This window comes from Ambystoma mexicanum, chromosome 2p, assembly GCF_040938575.1.
Source record: "Ambystoma mexicanum isolate Mex_15411 chromosome 2p, UKY_AmexF1_1, whole genome shotgun sequence".
Taxonomy (NCBI): Eukaryota; Metazoa; Chordata; class Amphibia; order Caudata; family Ambystomatidae; genus Ambystoma; species Ambystoma mexicanum.
The window spans coordinates 638,688,757-638,705,031 of NC_090923.1; the positions used below are offsets into that span (position 1 = coordinate 638,688,757).

The 16,275-nt window shown below is 47.1% G+C and overlaps 1 protein-coding gene across 3 annotated transcripts in view; it reads left to right on the forward strand.

Annotated features, from left to right (window-relative positions):
• LOC138566633 (acylamino-acid-releasing enzyme-like) overlaps positions 1-16,275 on the forward strand; it is a 1,029,593-nt gene that overhangs the window by 832,241 nt on the left and 181,077 nt on the right. For all 3 annotated transcript variants that reach the window (XM_069644173.1, XM_069644175.1, XM_069644174.1), the window contains 3 exons: positions 4,338-4,421; positions 8,511-8,591; positions 8,941-9,029. In XM_069644173.1, coding sequence (XP_069500274.1) covers positions 4,338-4,421; positions 8,511-8,591; positions 8,941-9,029 — 254 coding nt within the window. The remainder of the gene's footprint in view (positions 1-4,337; positions 4,422-8,510; positions 8,592-8,940; positions 9,030-16,275) is intronic.

The window sequence follows — 16,275 nt, forward strand, 5'->3', positions numbered from 1 at the left end:
GCCTGTATGAGGTGCATTGGTACCGGTCTTTCCCTGCTTTTGGAATGAGGACCGTCACTGATTCTTCCATTGACGGGGTTGTGCAGCCTGTTTCGAGGAAAGAGTTGAATAGGGTTGCTAGCTGGGGGGGACAAGATGTTGGTATATTTCTTGTAAAACTGGGCGATAAAGCCATCCGACCCAGAGCCTTGTTTTTCAGGGTGCGGATCGTATCGCCTACTTCCTCAACTGTGATTGGGCGTTCCAGTGTTTCTAGTTGGAGATGTGGTAGCGCTCCTTGGATGGGTGCCAGGAAGCTCAGCTGAGCCAGTTTGGATATGGGGGGTCGTGATCTCTGTGATGATGTGCCATGAGTTTGAGGATTTCCGGTTTTGTTTAGCATAGGTTGCCGTTCGGGTCTGCCAGGCATTGAATGTTATTCTGTGAGTGTACTTTTTTCAGCTTGTTCACCAGGAGGTGGTTCGCTTTATTGCTGTTTAGGTAATAGAATTGTTTTGTGTAGGACAGAGCCTTGGCTGAGCGGTCTGCCAGGTGCATTTCTAATTCGGATTTCGCTCTCTTGAGTTCCCGGCTGGTATCTTTAGTCTGGTGTTTTTTGAAGGTGTCCTTGAGCTCCTTGACCCTTTTCTCCAGCCTGTCTTGCTGTAGTTGGTTGAGTCTCGGGTATTTTGGGTATCTGAGGAAGGATATCCGATTTTCATTGGGATAGTTTTCGTTCCACCGATTTTCTCTTGCCCAGGGCGTTTAAGCTTTGCACGTTCCAGGTGAACATGGTGATTTACCTATCTGGCTTAGCCATCAGGGTCAAATCTAGTTGCTAATAGGGGCACCCCCCCTGCTGGTATTTGTGTCTCGTAGCTTATTTTGGGTTTCTGGGGTTCCCGATTCCTCCAAAGAAGTCTCCCATCTCCACGGCTCCATTCTCCCACTTTGAACAAAAACTTGGTCTTACGGTCCAGCCTTCGACCAACGGGGCCTGTGGCCGGGCCAACGCGACCAGCTAGATAGGAGGCGATTCCGCCTCTTGCATTTCCAGTGTAGTGAGAGGTTTGCCCCTTAGTGTAGGGTTTCAGTTCCCTTGGGTTAGGGTTCCTGTTTCTGTAGATCTCTGGGGTCGATCCTGTGGGGTCCTAGAATTGTCCAGTGGCTCCTCTTTACCGATTGTTCGTCTTCTTGTTCCTGAGGGCAGGTCCGCTCTCGACTCGGGACCATGAGTTCAGGGGTTCTCGCCTGGCGTCTCCGGGGTCGGGCGCCGCTCTGCTGGATTCCTCATCCCCGGCCTCGGGATTCATGAAGTTTTCTGCTTCTCTAGGGGAGGAGATCAGCTGTGGTCTACTCTCCCAGGTGAAGGCCAGGGCCGTAGGGAAGCTCCACCGGTATATTATTTTCTTCTCGGAGAGCCATTCTGCCATTGGCTTTAGGGCTTTCTGTTTTGCCATAGTTATTGTCGCCAAATCCTGGTACACAGATATTGCAGCGTCTCTGAAGTGAATTTGGGCTGAGCTTCTGGCCTCCCGCATAATCTCCTCTTTGACTCGGAAGAAGTGCACTCGGGCCAGGGCGTATGGGGGAGAGGAGGAATTTTATCTTTCCCGGGTTCTATGCACCCTGTCGAGCTCCAGGGGGGCCTCGTCTGGCAAAGTTATGATGAAGCGGAACAGGTCTTTTACGTATTGGTCCAGATCGCCGTCAGAGACAGAGATAGGGATCCCCCTCATGCGAATGTTGTTGCGTCTCAATCTATTTTCTGCATCCTCCTGTTTGGCTTTGAGGGCATCACATCTGGCCTCTAGAGCTGCGATCCTGTCCGTGCCTGCCCCAATTTCAAAGTTTTGCTCGTAGATATTGGTTTCTATCTCTTCATTTCTAGCCTCAATTTCCCCCACTCTCTTATCCAGGGATGTGATTTTGCTTTTCACTTCGTCCGTCCGCCTTTGGTATTCCTTAGTGATTGCTGTGAGGAGGTCTTGTAGATTGGCTTTGGTGACTGTTTTCGCCATCTGTTCCGGGGCCGCCTCTGGGATGGAGCCTGCTGTAGCGCCTTCATTGCACTCTCCTTTTTTGGCTTTCTCTGCCATTGGTGTGGTGAGTAAGGCTGCAATGTCTGTTTGTTTTGCTGGCTTGGGGTTCCTAGACATTATGAGGCATGGCAGCGGCTCTGGTCCAGTGGGACCCTAGTGGGCTCGTGTTTGTGTTTTGAGTTGTTTTTCACTGCCTTATAAGGTGCCGGCTGCGGGGTGGTTTAACGGTGGCCGCCCGAGGGCTGGGTGAGCTCCTTCTGAGTTCTTGTTTTCTGACGCGCTCTTGGGCCATCGGCTCCCCAGTCCCACCTCTGGAGACGGGTTGATGCGGGTCTGCGGGATGCGGGTCTGCAGAATGTGGTCCCTGGGGGGGTAATGTCTCTTGATGAGTTGGTCGGGTCACTCAACTCTCGTGTTGGGCAAGAGCGCTTTACTTGGGGGCTTCACCTATTCCCCGCCCTACTGCACTCTTTCCTTTCCTGTGGGTGGTGTGGGAATCCTCAGTTAGTGCAAAGTCATGGTGACACCATGGGTTCTTGCCAGAGCCACCCCCAGGTCTAGATTGCCTACAATAGTTCCCTTGTCAGGGCAGTGCTCCGCTGCCGAAAGTCAGATTGTTTGTTCACCCCGGTGTGGCAGGTGCCGCCTTACCTTCCACCAAGGCTATGGGCTCGTGCTTCTGTTGTTGCGGGGGTTTATGAGGGGAGAACTGCCACTCCGGGCGCCGCAGCCGTTTCCCGCCATTTGGGCTGACTGCTTTGTTTTCGGGGCTGTCTGCTTACATGGGGCGAGAGGGTTCTTTGGCTGGTGGAGGGGAGTAGCGGTCCCACGCCGGTGGGTTCGGGGGTCGGGATGTGGGGGAGGAGGGTTCTGGGCCTGTTTGGCAGCTCTCGGTGTCCGGGGCAGTCACGTTGTTCCTGGGCCCCAGCCGGGCTACGGCGAGCGCTCTCTCCCTCTGGTCCGGCGGGGACTGCTCCCAGCGCGGTAGGGTCCCTTGCCGCTACTCCAGCTGAATTTTGTTACGTGGTGAGAGGGGGCATGGGCGCTCAGTTTAAGGCCCCCAGTGGCTCTGCTGCTGCGTGTTTGGACCCCCTGAGCAGGAGCGGGTGAACAGGGGAGGGCGGGCTGCACAGGACCATGCACCCCTGCCTCTACGTGGTGGGGACCGGAGGCTCCGTGCGAGAGATGCCACCCGCCGGGTTACAGGGCAGCCCACAGTGTTTGTTGTGGCTGGGCCGCGCCTGTGGATCGTTTCGTAGGACCTCGGGTTGCTTGTCAGCATTCAGATTATTGGGCGCCTGTCCCTGTAGCCTTGCAGGACCTCTGAGGTTGGCGTTACGTGTCTTTGCTGGCTTGGATGACAGGCTTTGCACTGAGATGACTGACATTTTGGGGATGGGGGCCGGCGCCGTTTCCCGCTCTGCAGCAGGCACCTCCAAACTTCAGGTTCCCCTCAGCGTTGGACCTCAGAAAGTGGTCATTTTGCTCCCCAACATCTCTGCGTCAGTATGCGCTGCTTCTTACTAAGTCGGTCGCACTATCACTGGGGCATCATTGCTGGATGCGTGGCCATGGCTGGGAGCTCTCACAGAGCCAGTCCGTCCGCCATGGCTTCAAGCCACGCCCCCAGTCGATATCCATTTAAAAAAAATGGTAGCCTTGTCATCCAGTAACACATGAAATATGCATTGGCAAAGACAACAGTTTTGATGTTTCTAAAGGTGAACTCCTTTGGACACACAGGCATCTCCCTCCCAAACCATAACCCCCCCTCCCCCACCCCAGTCCTGAGGAAAGAAAACCATGGCTAAAGGAGGACCTAGATGGTAGAGAAGCACAGTGTGCCTGCACTAACCCAGCCTTATGTGTCTCCCTGGCTCTTTCAGTTTGTACTCTTCTTTGCGCCCCACATACTGTATATCTAAGGGAATATTCTTCACTCACGCACGCACTAAAGCACCACACATGAGCAAAAGCTAATGTTGGTGCTAAAAAAGCCACGTATGAGTCAAAACTAGGTAGCCTTGCTAGGTGGCTCGAAAGCACCATCTATCAGCTAGAACTAATGGTGGTACTAAAGCGCCAACTGTGAGACACAAGCATGTTCCCTAAGGACACGTGCAGATCTTTCTGCCACCACATTGTCCTTGTCTCTCCAAATACTCTTGTAGCATATGTACCTCACTAGAGTCCAAACCAAAATGAGGTATTAATGAGAGAAGGCATACTGTTATTCCTGTTTGACATACATTTTCTTGTTTAAATGTGACTATATACATACTCCAATTGTCACTTCTATGTTTTTGTCCTGAACAGCTGACTTGGACTTTGAGGGCATCCTGCTCACCCCTCAACAAACTGATGGAGCAGTACCATTTCCTCTGGTTGTTTACCCACACGGTCAGTACATATTTTGGATTGAAGCACTTGAATAGCATTTGTTTTTTTTAACAACTCCCTTCTAGGAGCTGCATGAGTACTCATTTCATTTTTGGGGTTATATATTTTATATTTGTGTAGGACCTTATCAACAGCTTCACATTTCATGTGCACTTGTCTGCCCTTGTCTATAACACAGAGCATTTGCACTGTGTTGAACTGACAGGCATCCATTTTGGCAGCAGATTGCAGCCCCCATTGATTGATGTAGTTTTATTGAATGAATAGCATCTGAGTGGCCCTTCATGTGTTTCAAAGTGTTTAAGGTAATCCCTTCATGTTATTTCCAACCTCCTCATTACAACTAGCCACTGCGTCTCTCCCTCTATTCCACCTTCACCCTCAACCTCCTAATGTTCACAGCTACCTCCTTTTTAATCTTCTTAGTTTTTACGGCTCACTTCAGTTGCATACTCAAATCAATGGTTCATTGGTTGGTTTGTGCCACTACTTTGTTAGTTCTTCGGACTCCCTATGTCCTGCAAGTTGCAGGAACAGTAACATACATGCAGAGTCACAACATATCACACTAAATCCAAATCATCCGGGCCTGTCTCTACCATCTCCTTTACCATCTCAGGGCTGCACTCTTCACAGCAGTAAGACAATCATCTGAACAAATGTAAGTAATTTATGATGGCTCCTGTCATGAGATGTTTTCATGATATTGACTCAACCCTCACCCATGCTGATACATCATCTTCTGCAGCATCTGTTCAGGATTTTTTGACAAAGATGCCTGTGCAAGCCTCTGCTATACATCTATGTTGATTAAGCCGCTTGTTACTTTGGTGGTGACTCTGATGCCGGTATATCCTCCATTATCCGTGGGTGCCCCTGTCCCCTTTACGTCTTCTACTGATAGTGGGTAGATTGGTGCCAACAGTTTGCGTCCTGGCAGGGGCAGTTTCCTGGTTCCCTGGGCGACACCTTACAGATACGGTGGGACGGCATGAAAGCCTATGCTTTTCCCCCCACGCCTCCGGTCCACAGGGTGACTCGCAAGATGAAGGACTCTTGTCACCTCAGCATCATTCTGATAGCTCCATGGTGGCCGGCGAGACTGTGGTTCTCCGAGCTGATCAGCCTCATCGACAGACCACCCATACACCTTCTGATGGGACCAGCCCATCTCCTGTCCCTGCAGGGGGACAGGATCATCCACCCCGCCTCACAGACGTTAGCCCTTGCAGCGTGGTTCCTGAGCAGGTCTCCCTCAAGCACCTGAGCCTATCACAGGCTAACCTAGAGATCATTGAGGGCGCCAGGAGCAGGGCTACCAGGAGCCAATACAAGAGTAAATGGACAAGGATCTGTCATTGGGCGTACTCTAAGGAGATCGACCCCCTTACGTGCACGTTGGATGATGTGCTCTCCTTCTCGGCAGACCTTGCGCACTCAGATGTACAGGTGGACACATGCCGAACCTATCTGTCGGCAATAGGGGCCTACAGAAATTTGAAGGAGGACGTTTACTCATCTTCCAACCCGATAGTCACAAAACCTTTGGAGGGCCTATCCAGGCTTTACCAGCCCATCAGGAAGCCACACCTCAGTGAGGTGTTGGGCGCCTTGGCGCACAAACCCTTCGAGCCAATGGCATCCACGGACATCAGGTTGGTCACCATTAAAACAGCTTTATTAGTGGGCCTCAACTCAGCTCGCAGAGTCAGTGAGATCCAGGCTCTGGTGGCCTGAGAACCCTATACCACTTTTCACAGGGATTAGGTAGTCTTGCGGACTCACCCTGCATTCCTATTTAAGGTACCCTCCTCTTTCCATCTAAACGAGGAAATTGTTTTATGTTCTTTGCTGATCCCAAGGCCGAGGCTCAGAGAGTCTTCCACTGTCTGGATGTCAGGCACGCTCTGAAATTATATCTGGACAGGACCAAGGACTTCCGCAAGTTGGACACACTGTTTGTCACCTTCGGGGGATCTACGCCTGGGTATCAAGCATCCAAGGCCTCTATTGCAAGGTGGATGGTTGCAGCCATTAAGGAGGCCTACGAGTGGCAGCAAAAGCCGCTGCCAGCTAACATGCACGCCCACGCTGTCAGGGCCAAAGCCACGGCCATTGCATTCCAACGGCAAGTTCCATGGCAGGTCATCAGTAGGGCAGCGACCTGGGCCACCCATTCGGCTTTCTGTAAGCATTACTGTTTGGACGCTGGCCTTAAATCAGACGCGGCCTTCGGACACGCTGTTCTAAGGAACCTGTTTGCTTAAGGAGGGTCTCCTCTCCACCCTGCGGCTACATTGAGTTGTAATCGCCCATGCAGTATGGAGGAAAGGGGACGGGACGTAAGAGTAATTATAAGTTACTCACCGTAGTGACTAATATACTCTTAGTACTTAGTCCCCTTTCCTCCATACGTCCCACCATCCTCCCCCCTAATAATACTGGTGTCATTAGGCAATGTTAAATATTGTCGACGTGTCAATGGGGACTGAGGTGTGACGCCGGTGGGCAGAGTCAGGGTACCTCATGCTCCCAGGGCCCCACCCCTGCATGCCTCTAAATTTAAAGGGGAAGAAGGTTTTTTCTGATTAAAAAGGTTCTGTCTCCCGTACCTAGGAAGGGATGCCCACGCAGTATGGAGGAAAGGGGACCAATGACTAAGAGTACGTTAGTCACTGCAGTGAGGAACTTATAATATCTTCAACGTTTCAGAGGGCATTTCTGCTCTACCAGCAAGATACCACTTGTCCGGACCCTATATTTTACTGCGATTCCAATTCTCCATATCCTAAACACCATGTTGGAGGAAGAAATTCAGAAACGTGTGAAACATAGAACCCATTCCGTTGCTGCAACGTAAAGAAGGATTTTACTCTGGGTGTTTTTTTAATGTATAGGGAAACAGCTCATCCCATCTTACAACTCATCCTGTTCTACCTCTGTCTTGATGGTGGAGCATCTTTTTGTTGGGCTTGGGAGCGGTGTGACATTCGATCACGTCCACGATCGTTATGCAGCAATTTATATTTTAGCTGACTTAAATTAGGAGGGAGACTTTGAAATATTTTGCCTCATTAAATTTAATAGTGTGATTTCATTTTTCTCAAAACAATACCACCCCATGGAGTTGACAAGTTAAATGCATTTGGATAATGTTCCTATACTGTAATTAATTGAACTGGAAAGATCATTTAACCCAAAAATAGCTACTTTAAATTTGTCCGAGATTCAGATTGATTTTACTGTTACCAACCTGCAGGCATAGTGGCTCAGAAATCTCTCAACAACCAAGTGAAGATATAACGCTGCCTGTGATTTGTGAATGTGGAAGACATGCAAGGAATAATTCCCAGATTTCTTTCCAGTATCTTCATTAATTTTATTCCTACTCTTCCTCCTCCCAGCTCTGCTTATTAGACTGGGACTCGGGAGTAATGCCCAGATAACCTATTGGTCATCTTCATTACCACTAGTCCTATTCTTGGTCCCCATACATAGTAAGCAAGACTGGGTCATGGAGGAAGGACTTGGGGGTAATGTTGCGGGCCAGTTTAAATTCATAGTTGAAACAGGTTATTTTTCTTACAACAAAATATTCACAGACCTTTAATGAGAACTGTATTTACATATGTCAGCTGTATATGTGTTCTTTTTCTTTTTATATGTTATACTATCTATTTTGTTAGAAGATGCAAAACAATGGTATGTTATGCATTTTTGTGTAGCATTCATCTACACTGGAACTATCAGATGCATATGGGAGTTTCTGCATTCCAGTTTAGTTTATTCTGGTTTAGAACACGGGTTGGGGTCTTGATGTTCTCTGTGGAAGAAGTTTTGCTTTGTATTCTCCCTTATGGAATCTATTTAATGGTAGATAAGGGCAGCCTTGCTTGTAAAGACACAATAGTCCAAATAACTCTTAGGCAAACCAGTTTTAAATGTGTAATTAACGCTGTTGATTGTCCTTCTGTCCTAATTTGCTCGTCTCATTTTGTCCTATGAATGTGTGTATGTGTAATCTCCCAACTGTTTGTTTGTGGGGACTGGGGAATGCTCTGCCTGACCCTCTTTATGCTTTGCTTTTAGGTGGCCCACATTCTGTCTTTGGTGCCACGTGGGATTTGGCACCAGCTGTGTTTTGCTGTCTGGGCTTTGCCGTCTTAATGGGTAAGTCAAGCAATTTACACATATGTATACTGGTTGTGAATACATAAAGAAATGATGGATGTGATTTAGCTTGGTGCACAGCTGTTAGAGCCTCAATATGTTTAACAGGTGCCCACTGTTTGGTGCCGGTACAAAGTAAAGGAAGGATTGGTGTTAGATAGCATGCTGTGTGCCGAAGGCAAGACGCAAGCCAGTGGTGTGCTATTACTCGAGAGCACTACTCTTAATCCCTCAAATTCTTCACCATTTTATGTTGCCAAAAACAGAACATCTCCCATCTCTTTTTCTTGGGAGGCTGCTGGTGTTTATTTATTGGCCGAAAACCTTCGATCTACATTTCTTTCCACAGTGAATTACAGAGGCTCCACAGGCTTTGGACAGGATAGCATTGAATCGCTTGTGGGAAGAGTCGGACAGCAGGATGTGGCAGATGTGCAGGTGGGGGCTGTCTGCTTTTGTGCCTGTGAATTACAACGTATATCACTAACCCAGTGCATTCATATGGTTATAGAACATCATTCCATAATGTCTCACATCATGTGGCACCATGATCTCTTTGATGCACACAGAATAGCTGCATTTTGGCCACTTGTCTCTTGCATGTTGATTTATTTTTGTTAAGACCGCATGCAAGCACAAGATGCATAACCACCGTTGAAGCGAGAGAGAGAAGATCCTCACCATATTTAATCATCTGCATCCACAGAGCAATACTGACTATCTTAGTCTTGATGTAGTAATCAAAGGCTGTATCTGAAGGAGAGCACATCATTAGAGTGAAGGCTTTAATATAAAGGATCATACATCCTTTGTTCCTGTCTAATTGTTGACACTGGAACATACCCACCCATGTCACCACATCGCAACTGTTCCGAATAAAGGGGATGGTGATACCAAAAGTGAACCAAGAAGCAGAGGATTTCGATTTAAAAAAAACAGGTGTTGGGAGGAGGATGAGATGTTGTAGGTTTGGGCTCAATGTGGTATGAGAAGGGAGGGAGTTGCTCCAAATTATACACATGTGCCTACAACCATTTGACAGAACATGAATTATGAAGAAAAAAAACTTTCAAATAAAAGTTGGAATATCAAGCAAACTTTCCAAGCCTCCCACCCACATATGTATTGTGCCTTGGCTAGAAATGCTTTTAACAAGGGGACAGGATCCAACATATAATTCATATATCCTCTACCCATCGTGTCTTTCAGAGACCATCCCAAAGGAATCTACTCACTGACCAACCCTTGTAGCCTATCATTTGTTTGACTTTTCTTTAAAAGAGCTGTGGCTCATAAATGAACCTGACAACATATAAAAAGTTATCCTACAAACATTTTGCACATTTCTAAAGTTAACAAGTGTGCTGAATAATTCCCCTTTACAACACTTCTTTGAGAACAGACTCTTTCATCACTCTAATACACCCTAGTTTACAAATATTATTTGAACTCTACATTCCCTTGGATGAAATTAATCCTTGGATTTCACTTCTACGTTTTAGTTAGCTTATGTCAAAGCAAAAAAACGAAATGTCCTGTCACCGTATTTTTTGTAAGTTACTTGGAATAGATAAAAAATAAATTAAGTTCTTTATTACTTAGATATATTACTTATATATATTTCTCTTCCCCAAATCTATTCTGTGTGTATTCACAGAGTGTCGACACAGCACAGCCAGAGTGAATGGCAGCCTTAGCTTGCCAGCTCCCCAGGGAGCTCATCTGCTTTCGATTAACTCTGTCCGGGGGCCTCTTTGAGGTGGCAAGAGTACCTCCCACTGGCTTCATCACTTTTCATCACATCTCAAGGGGGCTATTAAGCCCTTGAACAAACTAACTAGTCCCTGGGTCCAAGGATTCTGGTTTCTGCATAGGCTTCCCCCTCACTCACTCTTACAGCAAGAAAGACACAAGAAGCTTAGCAGCACTTCAGTAAAACAGATTTGGACCTCAAAATGAAGCACCAGCATCTGCCAGAGGATGACCCAAAAATGATCTGGCCACTTTACTCCCACCCTGTTAAACACAACTACCTCTGTCCTATGTTTCTTAAGTTCATCGCAGATTCCTCTATCTTTTCCTTTCAAGTTCCAGAAGGGGGGGATTTATAGTCCATTTTTAATACTGATCATCTACTCTGATGTGGTGAGGTGATGCCCAGTTCCACCCCAGGTCAGTGCTCAGCCTGAAATGGGAGGGGCTCCTTCTGCTCATGGCCTCCTCCGCAGCACTGGTTTGAGGACATTTGGCAAAGTCACATGATAAAACTCTGAGCGGCAACTTGAGAAGCTTTGGTTCTTCTAGCCTATGTCCTTGAGACAAGGGATTATTTTGGCTTTCTGTCATAGAGTTGAATGTCGACTGACCCAAGTGGGTGGGCTGAAACAGCTGCTTAAACCCAGCATTGGTCAGAATTTCTTACAAATCCTCTTTAAAAAGCAGAGAAAATGGAGTAAGTCTGCCTCCTTCCTTTACAGTTTATGCAGTTAATATGTTCTGAAACACAATGGGCCTCATTACAAGTTTGCTAGTCCGGAAACAAGGGTGCCAGGCAGATCAATGGCACCCCTGTTTCTGGACTGGCAAACTATGGGTTTGCCTGCCAGGGCCACTGTACCCGCCAAGTCTGACCCTGCCGGGTGCAGCGGCCACGGTAGGCAGACTCTTCATGGAAGCGCCGGCACCATTAACAACGGTGCCGGCGCTTCCGAGTCCCCACTCCCATAGAGTCCTATAGAACTCTATGGGAATGGGGACTAACATTTTACTGGCACCTGACTTCCCGGGCCGCCGGACTTGTAATGTACCGGTGGCACTGGGAAATCAGATGCCAGTAAAATGTTACGAGTGCGGCGGCAACCCACCGGTAGCACCGGCAGGATTACCGGCATACTGGTAATGAGGCCCAATGTCCCTCTGTGTCTACTTTACTCCCAACTGTATGCTATCCACAGTTCTAAAAAGACAACAAAGGGCCTTTGACCACAAATAACTTGTTGGTCCATAGACCCCAATCTTCTTCGAGAGATCACCTTCCAAGAGCAGTTTCAGACGCATTCATGATAAGAGACTTATCGAAGTATGCAAGGAGAGACACTTTAAGTTCTCTAGAAATCCTAGGCATACTATACTTGCAGGATCCACAAGCCACATCGATATCCCCAAGCTTAAGACCATCTTTCGTGCTTCGAAGACTAATTGCCTAGCTGTAAAGAGGAAGCATGTACTCGATTACATGACCACAATGTTTAATGCCAGTATACAGGTTTGCACTAATTTGAAGAGTGTGTTAATTTGTAGTGAAACGGTGGTCATGAGCAATGAGAAGAGCAGATTACTCTGCACACTAAGTGTTGTCTCTACCTCATGATACTGAAAATTATCTTCCGCAGGTGAGTATGTTGCCCCATATATCCGGTTGTATATCATTGTAGGACGGGCTCCTTCATTAACAGAGGGGCTAATTACTCTACTTCTCTCCTACTCCTCCAAAAAGTGGGCACCCAATTTTACAGACACTCCCCCAACAGAATACTATTACAATGAGGGAGGTTTGACTTGAACACTAGCATACCTATTTTGCCTCTTTAGCACAACCTAATGGGTCAGAACATCCATGCCTACAGTTTTGGAATGTAAGTGCTTCTTGACTGAGATCTATCTGCATCTACATCTCTCACAGGAAACTCAGACAGGCTGACAGGAAACTGGTACCCAGGATGCAATATCGGAGTAATGAACTCTATATCTGTTAGGAGACACTGTGAAAAAAAGCTGAATCTATTTCAAAGCCCTGTTGGAAATTGATTTTGTCATTCCTCAGCCTAGATATCTGTCTTCAGCACAGCTGCTTTCGTAAAATTATTCAGCCACCATGGGGGCACATTGCTGCTCTGTTTAGTTGCTGCTTGACTCATTTGCATGCCCCTGATGCCAGACATGATGACGGGAACAGTATATATGAAGCCACGGTCCACCCCATGACCCCAGTTTCTTTTTTATGCATAATTAAAACTCTGCCCAGGTGCTCCACTAGCGCCTATGCTAATTTTCACTGTCTCATGCCGAATACAGATGTGAGCATTAAGCCCTGCAGGCATTGTTTGAGGCAGATCTCCATTTCTGAACCCAACATAAAGCCTTTACATCATGGAAGAGGAGCCTCAAAGATGGCACGTGCTGTTGAGAAGGATATGGGGGGGAACACCGCTCTCGTGTTGAGACACAATTGGATGAGTTCTGCTCATGTGAAGATAATGGTCTGGAGCCCTTGGATTCAACCAAGGTGGAGGCCTTCCCAGAGTTCTGTGGGCATGATGGTCCGGGGCTGAACAGGCCTCAAACTTGTGGGATGCTAGTGGTTTGGACACATACATGTAGTTTGATTCTATTCAGGCATCTGCTTATAGAAAGCCTCATATGGTGTTCCAGAGGACAGCTGGCAAGGTGGTTAACGCTCTACAGTTGCCTGTGACTTCAAAGTTGGTCAAATTTGATCTTAAGTATATTTTGGAACAATGCCTTTTGTCCTTTTGTGAATGCTCCGTGATGATAGCTGCATGGGAAAAGCTGGCCTCTACTCTGGCTGTGGATTGGGACATTGCAAGGAAGTACAGACCAGCTCTGGGCTTCTTATCCACACACCTGACTCTGGACTTTCTGGTGATGCAGGGATGAAATCAGCTACTTTCACCTCTTTTGCCACTGACAGGAAGTATATGTGGGTGCTTTTGGGTGCAATGACGTTGTTTTTGGCAGCTTGGCCTTACATGCTATGAATGCTGCTTGCACCCTGGCCAAGTACTCCTATACCCTGTGTATTGCCATCTCTGAAGCTGCTGAGAATTGTTAGGTTGCAGGTGGAATGCCCTAAACGTGGAGGGAAACAAGCTGCAGAAGGTCTATTAGCATGAAGATTTGGTCATTTTTGGTGTTAGTATTCTGTCATTTGTCACAGGATTTCAGGCCAGCAAAACATATTGTTACCAGTCCCCATAAGCATAAGGGCCTCTCGCCACATTAGCCTGATTCTTGCCAACTTGAACTAGGCCCCGTCAGAGTATGTAGATGTCTGAGTATGTAGATGTCTGTCATTTAGTGCACTAGGTCGTAGATTTGAGCCTCTGTTGTTCCATTTAATTAAACTTTGCTCCTGCTTCCCCCAGTGAGTTTCCAGCATGCCAAGGTCCTTGGAAGAAGGGTGAGGTGCAGCACACATTTGAGTTATTGTTGCAGGGCCTAGCTGTTCTCAGGAGCTTGGAGTGAAATGTAGGATTTCGTTTTGTGTTGATGACGATAGATAAGTACAATAGCTGTGAAGGACATATTTTGGAATGAACAAGGCCTTCAGTGGAAACATTGCAAATGCGCCAAACTAGATTGTGGTTACACTGTCCCCTAGGGAGTGTTGGGACAACTACACCTGTAATAGAATGGCAGCACAAATACATTTGAGAAATTCATTTCCAAAGAGTGGAGCCCAAGTTACGTGTTTTATAAAGCCACCTGGTTCCCAAGAGATAGGCAGAAGAATGTGTGCTAGGGATAGCAACATGTTTCAAAACGGGCGTTGCAAGAAGTGTTGTAGATTGAACTACTACAAGGCCTGGGAACTATCTGCAGTGCCAAATTGACTTAGCTCATGGTAGAGGATATTACTGTGTCTAATTTGCTGACTTCACTGTTAACACTCACTACATGACTGGGTTGGTTCGGTGGGACTACACATCAGAAGTTACATGAATTTGCTTTGACCAATGAGGGCATGCCAATTTAGTCAATGTTACATGTATAATTTAAGCCAATCAGGATGAAGTATTTTCTGCTGACTGCATGATTAGGTCATAGGGCCAATGGGGAACGTGTGATTAATATGTACCTGATACTTGAAATGTATTACAATTATGTGGTTTTTGTCTTTAAATACCTAATGTTGGCAGGTAAACAGCGTTTTCAGGTTGAAGGAGCTGATTGACCCTCACGGCCGTAATTTGCATGTGTTAAAGCTGTTTTCTTTGCAAATTGTGTACTCCATTATTGCTTGATTTTTCCAATTGGTTTTTTGCCTCACCGTACATTTTTGGTGACCCTGACGTTATTTCAAGTGCCTCCTGACGATGCACAGGGTCCCCTAGCCACACGGCCTGGGCCACAGAGCCTTGCCTTCCGAGAGCAGTTTCTGTGCACATAAACAGAGAGGTGAGCAAACGCTGTATTATTCTGAATGTTTGTCTGGTCCCTAAAGTGTGGGCTGCCAGGCTGGACTGTGCAGGCAGTTTGCAGGGGACGAGGCCGCAGGGTAACTCAGTGAACACATAGAACGTGAGTGCACTTTCTGCATGAAACACTGCTGTTGATATTTTTTGTTATTGCTTGTAAATTGCTATTTTAACAGAAAAGAGAACTTCTCGAAGACGAGGAAAGACAACAGAGTGTGTTTGATTAGCATTGAGGTGAAGCTCCCCCCGTGGGGAAAAATGACATCATATAGAGTAGTTAAAGTGAACAATTGATGTGGGGAAGCTCCTCTTAAAACAGAGAAAGACAGAGCTGTATACAAAGTGATGGTCCTATGAAGAGAGGACGAGTTCCCTCGCCTCAAGGCAAGGAGGCAGAGGAAGGATCTACATCATTGTGTATATAAATGTGTTTTTTCTTGCAGGTATCAGAAGCCGGCATGTATATAGAGGTAGTGATTAGTAGGCATTGTTAGCACATTGTCTATATGAAGGTGGTTGTGGGGAGGCATTTTGTGGCGATTGTGTGTAAGTGGCAGTGTTTCAGGGTCAGCTGTATTTATATTTGTGTAAGCAATTGGTTTATTGGTGTGTTGTGAGTTATTGAAATAAGATGCTGCAGGTACAGTTGTCTATGGAGTTTTTGTTTTGCGTGGGGTTGGAACCGTTGGAGCACATGTGCAAAATAGTTCTGCAATGTAAAGAGAAAATCCTGAAGTAACACCAAGAGTGGGTTTAGGGAACTGCAGGCACATTGTTTAAGCTTTGGCCCAAGGAGGGCCTGCATAATGAAAATGTATTGGAACATATGTATACATATCTGTTGTCAACTTACAAAGAGTAAAAAGGTGAGGAATAGGCAGAGTATTCTTGAAATGTGGAAAATGGTTGAAGAGGAAGAGAACGCCCCTGACGGCAGTAAAGAGGGAGCCAATCAAGTACGCACACAGGCCACTGCACCGCCCCCCTGTGCGTTCTTTCCTTTACAGCCCGCTGCAGGTTACACCAACCCCTAGTTCTCACTCCCAAGTGACAAAAAGGAAACATCAGGGGAATACGAGGAGGCTACCCAAGACTCACTAATTATGGAAAGAGAAAATAAGGCTTGCCCAGAATGGATCTATGTGAACAGTGCGCTGCCCACAACTGCAACGGCAAAAATGCAGACGGCAGTTACGGCGCGGCGCACTGATCATATGGATCACTGTGCCCGCTTCCCCTGGCCTGCATTACCCCTCCCAACCTCCCGCTCCACTTACCTTTAGGGCGGCACACTTCTGCGTGTGCCCCCCGCACTCTATGATCCCTGCGGTGTCAGCTCTTCCCACTAACGTGGGTTGGAGCTGACGCCGCAGGGTGCTTTTTTTTCTTTTTTTTTACATGTCTCCCGCTTTCCGAAATGGTAAGCAGGGGACACATCTGCAACCCCCGCTCTGCTTGGGTGCAGT